General features: G+C 42.2%; 1 protein-coding gene across 1 annotated transcript; it reads left to right on the forward strand.

Annotated features, from left to right (window-relative positions):
* The first annotated feature begins 2,795 nt into the window (after positions 1-2,795).
* Positions 2,796-6,119, forward strand: LOC311059745 (uncharacterized protein). Its single transcript, XM_084077784.1, has 5 exons — positions 2,796-2,911; positions 3,193-3,303; positions 3,434-3,584; positions 5,392-5,439; positions 5,534-6,119. Exons 1-5 carry the CDS (start codon positions 2,870-2,872, stop codon positions 5,788-5,790), a joined length of 609 nt encoding a protein of 202 aa, XP_083933910.1. The 5' UTR covers positions 2,796-2,869; the 3' UTR covers positions 5,791-6,119.
* Positions 6,120-8,921: the final 2,802 nt, after the last annotated feature.

Here is an 8,921-nt window from a genome sequence, read left to right on the forward strand (position 1 = left end):
GGCTGCGCCCGTTTATTCCTTTTTGACCTGCGGAGCAGCATTGTCTGACTGTCTGACAGGCATCTGGACACATAATCCACTCCAAAATGTATATCTACACTAATAAATAATCCCTGTAAAAATATAATATTTTACAGACTAATTTAAACAAACTGCTTTAACAGTCATTCGGTTAAGCTTGCAGATCTGGCTGCATTGGCTATTTGAAAATAGCAGATCTACAAGTTCACAACAGGTCGCATCGCATGGACAGTTATGTGATGGATGTGACATATTAACTCCTTAGAGACCACCTCATACACACCTCTTTGATAACCAGTTGGACGTGTGGCCAATGAGAGGAGAGGAGAGGACCACACAGTGTTAAACAGTGTAACCTGCACTCTGAACCGGATCTGTAAAGGTTTATTTTTTAACATGGGTTTGAATGGGGGACTAAATAGGGGGCGTGGCTACGTGGTTTTGCCGATTATGTCGGCGTGGTAACGCGAAACGGTAATACAAGTAATAGCCTGGTTGGCCCGGTCGTTCCGCACGCTTTGATGTATACATTGCCAGGGACGTGTAAACCGTGTGGGAGGAGTAGCATTTGGGGCGCCGCGTGCGGCCAAAATGGGTAGTTTTGTCGCATATATGACGAATGAATAACGTCGCAATGGTAACGCTCAACGGCAAAACACTTCCGAGCACACGATTCCCGGCCAAGTCGCATGTTTTGATGTATATATTGCCCATAAACCGCGCGTCAGTTACGGACGGACAAAGTTTTGTGGCGTGAAATAAATATTATGATTAATTTAAGTGTACAGTATGATTGGCCTTTGAAAGAGGTTGATCATTCCATGGACATTGTGAGTAAAACCAGCTCCATACAGAATAATCACACTGACTGAACATCAGGAAAGTTACTGATTGTTTGTTTCCTGCTTTTTATCTTTCAGACCAGTTTTTCCCCCATCGTGCACACAGAACACACAACCAATGAATACAGGTAGGTCATCCTCAACAGCTTCCTCCACATATGTAGTTGTGTCTTTGAGAACATCAGCTGATCATTCACCACAGCTGAGTCTTCCTGTTTCCACTAACATGTTGTTTCTATTCAACCAACCACTGTGATACGGTACATGAACTGGATACAACATGTGGCAACATGACACCTCATGAAGTCAATAGATGATATCAATGTTGGTTTTGGGGGTGCCGGTTGTCAAGTGGTTAAGGCGCGTACCACACAGACTTTGATGCCTGGCATTGTGTCCCGGGTTCAATTCCCGAGCCAGACGGCGGATTTGCTGCATGTTATTAATTCCACAACTCTCTCCTGTTTTTGTCCACTGTACTAACTAAATAAAGGCAGAACGGCCCCAAACATATCTTAATACAAATAAATGCTTGTTTTGTGTCACAGGTTCACGTTCCCAGAGGCGGGGCTGTTCCAGTGCAAAAAGACAGGGTTGGCGTTTGGAACGACAGGGGAAGGAGAAGTCCTCTACAGGACTGTGCAGTGGGATGAGGACCAGCTCCAGTCAACAAGAGGGACTCCTGCAGGTCCTCTGTTTGACATTCAGTGTCCTCACCAGTCTGTCTGCCAGCTACACTTGCCACACTGTGACGTCACACCTGGTGAGGCATCCAATCACTTTCAAGTTTCTTGTTCAAAGTCACTCTGTATAACAAAAACCTTCTGCCTTCTGTGTACTGAGAATGAAACTTAGTGTGTCTGACACACAGCAAGGAAGAGGCGGATCGAAGGTTAAAGGTCACAATGGTGAGTCTGTTGACCAAATGATGAAAAACAAAGGATAGATGAGGGGCGTGGCTTGGCTGCCACGGCTCAGCTCTGATCCAGTGTACTGTAGTGGAGAGGAGAAGCTGAGTCAGCCATAATTATCACGATGATAAACAAATGAAGCAAGCGCACTGCAACTGCATAAAGGTTAAGCAGGCTGGAAGCGCTACAACACTAGAAAGCTAAGTGTAGAGTAGCTGAACTTTACCATACGTAAAGATTGGATAAGGCCTGGTTGGTGTGCAGACCAGGTTGTTGTGGAGCGTGGAGGTGATTAGAGACGAGGGGCAGGTGTGATGATGATCGTAGATGAGAGGCAGGTGGAGCTGTCAACACCGGCTGATGAGCGCGGAGTGAGCGCCAAATGTAGATGAAGAGGTGAGGATGGCCGAGTCGTAACACACAGCCAGCTAATGTAAAACTATGTAGATGTAGAGGTGAGTCGTAATGTAAACTATATAGATGTAGAGGTGAGTCGTAATGTAAAACTATGTAGATGTAGAGGTGAGTCGAAATGTAAAACTATGTAGATTTAGAGTTGAGTCGTAATGTAAAACTATGTAGATGTAGAGGTGAGTCGTAATGTAAAACTATGTAGATGTAGAGGTGAGTCGTAATGTAAAACTATGTAGATGTAGAGGTGAGTCGAAATGTAAAACTATGTAGATTTAGAGTTGAGTCGTAATGTAAAAATATGTAGATGTAGAGAGTCGTAACACACAGCCAGCTAATGTAAAACTATGTACTGTGGGCGAGCTCTCAGCACACAGAACACATTGGGAAGTGTTGTGTCTGCTTTTCACATCCTCCTCACAACAAAATGTTTTATGTAAAATATCTGTATAATGTGTAAAACTTTTCACAGGTGATGACCTTTGTGTGGCCAACATCACAGATGAGGGGATACACCTCTTAAAACCTCTGAAAGTGACCCAGACTCACGTGATTGTAAATGTGACCCACCTGTCTCTCTTTGGGCTGACGTGGACGTGGATTCTCGACCTCATAAACCCTAAACCTAAACAAATTATTGGTCAAGTTCTGCTGTTCCTTCGACCGCCAAGCGAAAGATATGAGATGAATGTATTCCTGCTGCCGAGAAATGTGCATCCCGAAGAGGTAAAATGTGTTATCTAATGCTAAGTAGCTTCATCCCTTAAAGTTTGATTATCTTCATACGTATTGTACTTCAACGTAACATGGATTGTGATTCTGAAGAGATGCTAGTCTGTAGGTTTGGGCACATTGACAGCCAATATCAGGCCAAAGTCCATAACTTGTACTAAAGAGCCATGTCAAAATAGACTGTCCATCAACAGTGACAAATAATGGTCTGCAGACTAGTTAGTCTATACCAGGCATTATGATGGAACCATGTGGTAAAGTGTGTGTCATTGTAGGTGGAAAAACAATATCAACAGGATGTACGGATCATGAATACACCTACATGTTTACTCACTGCACACACATCGTACAGTCTGCACTGTCTTCCACATGAAGCACAACCAAAGGTATCACACACTTGTTGGTCTAGTCCTACTACTTCTGCTACTACTGCTACTATTACTAATACTACTGTAAAATGACTGCCACTACGACAGTAATCCAATGCAATAGTAATAAATGTATGTGTCTCTTCAGGCTGGGCTTTATTATCTGGACTTTGGGAATAATTACCAGCCAACATTTGAGGTGTTCATGGATTTGAAGACAGAATACTTCTCATTGGAGCTACGAGGACCTGAGGGTGAGCGTGAGCCGGTGTGGAATGGACGCAAGCTCAGAGTTAAAGGTACAATTATGTTTCTTAAGCTACATTAAGTACATTTGCACATAGCTGTAATTGTGTCTGGGTTTTCGCCTGTTTACTAGGAGCATCTACTGAACAGCACACAGTGATCAGTTAGCCGTTCAGTCTCATGGTCAGTGATTCAGATCCTGATTCCACAATTACCGGTAATTGTATTTGAATACATGGAGCTCCTCTTAATGTGCAGGAGACAGCTTAGTCCTTTGAGTAAGAGGATGAAAACATTGATGCTGCAACATTTAAATATCTACCTATAAAAGTCAGAGAAGTGTATAACGATAATTTAAACAATATGAAATGTGAAATACACACATTTGGTTTGGCGATGAATGAATCCTCTTTTAGGTATTCTGGGGGAGCAAGTTGCTTTTCCCCTAATCGTGGCCTTCTGAATCCCCCCATCTTTACCTTTAAATGCACTAAATCTCTGTCTGTGAGTGTTTCCACTGCAAAACTCCAGAACTGTCTCACTATTATGATAATGTGTATAGAGAGTGAGCAGCAGTTTCTAGAAGGGGAGCAGCAGCATGAGATAAGGCAGCAACAAAGCTAATGAAAAGTTGCATGCCGGTGTCACGCATTGCATTTTCATGTGTGATACCGGATCTCCAATCTCCTCACACAACTCAACTTTTAGACATCGATAAAAACACAATTTTTATCTTTAGACCCAACTGACTTTAACTTGATTTAATGGTTAATTTATTTACATAAAAAGTGATTTTATGATAGATTTTATATTTATGGTTTATTTTTGTATTTTCAAGCATATTTGATTGTGTGACTGATGGGTAAAAGTAAACTCTTAACACTACAGTGAAATATCCTTCAGTCTTTAACATGTGCTCAGCCCCTTCCATACCGATGCTCATGAACGCATTAAAAAAGCTTTCATTGAATGTTTTTTGGTGAACGGTGAGCTGTACACATCTGTTTGCAACTAATGAACGCAAACATGAGTGCCGTTGACTCCTGCATGTTTCAGTCAACAGTTGTACATCTGCGTTAAGTATTCAGTATTATCATTTTATCCATAATTGTGCATTCAGCTACTACTTTGATGACTAAAATAATGTCGTATAATTAGAGGATGTTATTAACTCTTTGACTGTCAGAGTATTTTCATAAAGTACTCCCCCAGTGCCAGCGATTTTCGTGTTTTTTTGTTTGTTGTTATTTTGTTATTTAAATTAATTTAAGTTTGTCTGGCTGCGGTTTTAAACACACACGGTCGGCCAGCAGAGAGCAGCAGATCGACACCTCGATCACTCGTTCACTCGCTCGACCCCCCCCAAACAGGCTCAAACAGTCCATACGTCATATCCGGATATGACGTATTCGCCGCTCGCCGATCGGGCTTCAGATTGCTTGGAATACACAACGACGATAACTACTCGTCATCCAGACTAAATAAAATAGAAGTGGAGCTCTCTGTTCGTTTCTTATACCGTGTGAAAAAACGTGTTTTTCCCTATTCTGGCCTAAAATGGATAAAAAAGTCCTTCCGAGAACCGGAAACGGAATCTGCGTCATGAATCCAGAACCCGGTGAGTGTGAAGTAAACAGAAAGCGAAACTGATGCTGAAAAATATACAGAACAGCGCGATCACAGATTAAACAATGAAAAAGCTATCAGCGTGTCTAACGCGTCGACGGCCAAGTGGACAAACTAGCAATTGACTCGATAACGCGTCGACGGCAGTCAAAGAGTTAAGATTAATATTTAAGTATAATATTAATCATGTGTGTAAACCCTGCAGTAAAGGCTTTCACTTCATGTCATCCACAGGACAAATCAAACCAACGAAAATGAAGCCCATCAGCCATTCTGTTTCAGGTACACACCCATTATCTTCATATATATGTTTTTCCTTTCTTTCAACTTAACAATCTTAAGATTTACAGTATGTTATCCTTTGATTTGCATAAAGTCAAACAGGGTTTATTGATGGAAAATCGCGACGCTTTAGTCAGTAAAGTGAAGAACGTGGGTCCCATCCTTGATTATCTGCAAAGTAAGGGCTTCCCTCCTGAAATGGCCGCCAACGTCCAAGCTGAGACCACACCTCAACAAAGCATGAGGAGGATCCTTGACAGTGTGACCACCGCTGAAGCAGCAGAGACCTTGTACGAAGCTCTTGTCATAAATGAGAAGTTGGTCATGGAGGAGATACTGGGTCTGGGATAATACCAGGGGTGGATCTACGGTGGGTGGACCTGCACCTGAGAGGCACAGGCCCACCCAGATTGACTCTGCATGGGCCTACCCAGAGTTACACATTTGTCCTAATGTCAATCACATGAACTGAAGCATGCATAATGTCAATCAAATGAACTGAAGCATGCATAATGGGACAATGTACATTGTTGTTGGAACATAAACACAGACAGGGTGACGCTGAGACTTCCTCACATTTGTTTATATTTTTCATGTGCAGAATATTTAAAATGTTAACCAATATCTGCTGTGTTTCATTATTTATCAGGCTGTAGGTTTATATGGGAAAATATTTTGTAATAAATTAAACTAACCCTTGGATAAGATGTGACTTATTTTTGTAATGAAATGATTTGGTCTACAGTTCAAACATGTACATTGTAACCTATTCACTAGAAACACATTTTCTACGAAAATTCAAGTGTGCCTGCAGCTGGCTGAGGTGGGAAGGGGACAGAGGGTGTGTGTGTGTGTGTGTGTGTGTGTGTGTGTGTGTGTGTGTGTGTGTGTGTTGACAGCAAATGACAAATGACAGCAGCAAAGGTCTTTAATCTGACCACCTGCAGTTTATTTACATTAAATGTCTTATAATACAGAAGATACTTTGAATGTATAATTATACATATTGCCATTTACATTTGCCTCATTGCAGAGCAGCCGGTGGCCACAAACATCGACGAGCGCAAGACCTCACATCTGAATCAATCGTGAATTCTGGTAAAAAAAAAACACTCTCCTAGAAGTCATGTTTTTAGTTTGGTTAATCTTCATTTTGAAGCTTACCTGTGAACATCCAGGTAGTTTGTTGTGCTCTGGATCTCCCCAAAGCATTAATATAGAGTTTTACGACTAAAATCTGGTCTGCAGAGACGAGTCAGACTAGCATCAACTGAAAACAGGTTTGACGCAGGGCACACAACTCAGAAGAGGTGAAACGCCACACACCAAACGAAAATCAGAGTCTCACTAAATGAATGAGAAAGTACTGTATGCAGAGATGTTGAGTAAAACAAAACAATTGCTCTCCCGCAACCTGACAACACTGCGTTCCTTCAATGAGGAAGTCACTGGCTTGTTGTTTTCGTTGCGGTGTGTTTTGTGTCTCTTGAATTACCCAAATTCTAGAGGATTAAACACATGGATAATTCATGGGATATGCAATACTAAATGAGGACAAACCTAGAGCAAAGAAAAGGGTATTGTTGCTCCTTTAGTGCATTTTTTGGAGGTAGAAAAAATAATTGATGTACATTTTTGAACAGATAGGATTTAAACCATACTACTGGACACTCGTTCTTTATAACACATAGGAGGATATTCCAGCACCCATTCAAATGATTCTAATCACTGTTTCTCAACATCGGGTTTGGGGACCACCAGGTGTTCAAATAGATGTGAGCTCCAGTCCTGGACATGTGTTTGGAGTGAACGTTGAATGAGTCACTCAAAAAGACCCCCATAGGGTGCATCCACACATGAGCGTATGCTGACGGCAAACGCTACGCTTACGCTACGCTAGCCCCGTACACACCCACGTTAAGTTAGTTAGTTCCGGTCCGGTTTTTCCTATAACATGGGTGTGTACGGGGCTAGCGTAGCGTTTGCCGTCAGCATACGCTCATGTGTGGATGCACCCATAGTGTGTGGAAGTGCTTCTCGGTGGACAGGGGTGTTGCAAGAGCTCCCTTCCTGATGTGGTAATGACCTCTTCCTGGAATGGGATTATTTAAAAGGTAGAAGGTGAAATACAAATGGTACTAGAATCTTAAACATTTTCAAAAAAGATAAAAAATTGTGATAGCGAAAATAGACAATATACAAGCTCACAACGTGTTGCATCGTAACAAGTTATGAGCTTAGTGATTGATATTTTCACATTTACTATTTTTAAAAATAATGATAGCGATGGTGGTTACAAATCAGGACACATCGGCTGCAAAACTGCCTCTACCAATGTCCTCAAAAAAGTCAAATAACAGCCGATATTTCGGTTATTATATAACGGGGTTAACAGGCATAATTTTGCAGTGTGTCATAGTGACAGAAAGGCCTACCCTGTGAAAGCTGACCAGATCGGCCAGAGTGGCGTGTTGGATCTGGTCGAGGCCGATGAAGCTGTAATAATCAGCGGAGGCGTCCACCAGGAAGTGTTTGAAGGCGTCGGCTGTGCGATAGGAGAGAGTGAAGCCCCAGATACACTCACTGACCCTCAGCAGAAAGCTGCCCTCTGGCTGCTCTGCAAGCAAAGACTCAGCCTCCTGACGGGAGATGATGCCTGGAGGGAGAGAGAGCAGACAGGGATCCATTTCAGAAAACACTGTCCACTTACGCCCAATTTTTTTAAATAGCCAAAATAGCCAATTTACAAGCTCACAACGTGTCATATGACGCGCTGTGAACTTGTAGATCAGCTACTCACTATTATTTTTATTTAAAAATAAATACATTTTGGTCAAAATCTTTATTGAATTTCAAGCAGCATCTAAAGAGAAAGACTATGTCGTACATATAAAATGTTTACATACCCATAAAAAACATCATAATATTGTACTTCCATATATAATACATCAGAGCTACTTGAACATAAACAAATACCATAGACCAATATGCCTTTTGAGAATGTTCACCTACAGTACATGCCCAAAATAGGGATTCCAGGTTGAAGTGGCTGAAGAATGTATGGTTGCCGACAAGAAATGTGTCTATATCATGTTTGTCACATGTCCCATGTACGTAGATAGACGGGTGATGGGTGTGGATTGAGATGCACTTAGTGCAGATCTAAAGTTCAGAGGTAGCTAAGGGGTGGCAATTGCCCTGGGACCCCGAATGACACCCCTCAGAGCAGAGCAGAGCATGCAATGTTTCTCAAAAACATCTCAAAATAGTAAGTGATGGGGAGGAGAGAAAAAGGGCTTGTTTGGTGCAGAAGGAGAGTGGTGGTTATTGAGTAAACACATGGTACCCCCTGGGCCGCCAAAACCTGCTTCTCTTTTCGCCCGCCTGCTTTTTCATCTCCTTGTTGACCACCTCACTCCTCCATTTCCCTGCCAGGAGACAGGCCTTCTGCTTGGCGTGGGTGTCCCGAAACCTCTTCTCCA

The sequence above is a fragment of the Gymnoscopelus microlampas genome (assembly GCF_963454915.1).
Source record: "Gymnoscopelus microlampas genome assembly, chromosome: 14".
Lineage (NCBI taxonomy): Eukaryota > Metazoa > Chordata > Actinopteri > Myctophiformes > Myctophidae > Gymnoscopelus > Gymnoscopelus microlampas.

Coding starts and splice junctions, on each gene's coding strand:
- LOC311059745 (XM_084077784.1), top strand. CDS start 2,870: ATGAATGTATTCCTGCTGCCGAGAAATGTGCATCCCGAAGAG. Junction 2,912..3,192: donor GAAATGTGCATCCCGAAGAG/GTAAAATGTGTT, acceptor GTGTCATTGTAG/GTGGAAAAACAATATCAACA. Junction 3,585..5,391: donor ACGCAAGCTCAGAGTTAAAG/GTACAATTATGT, acceptor TGTCATCCACAG/GACAAATCAAACCAACGAAA.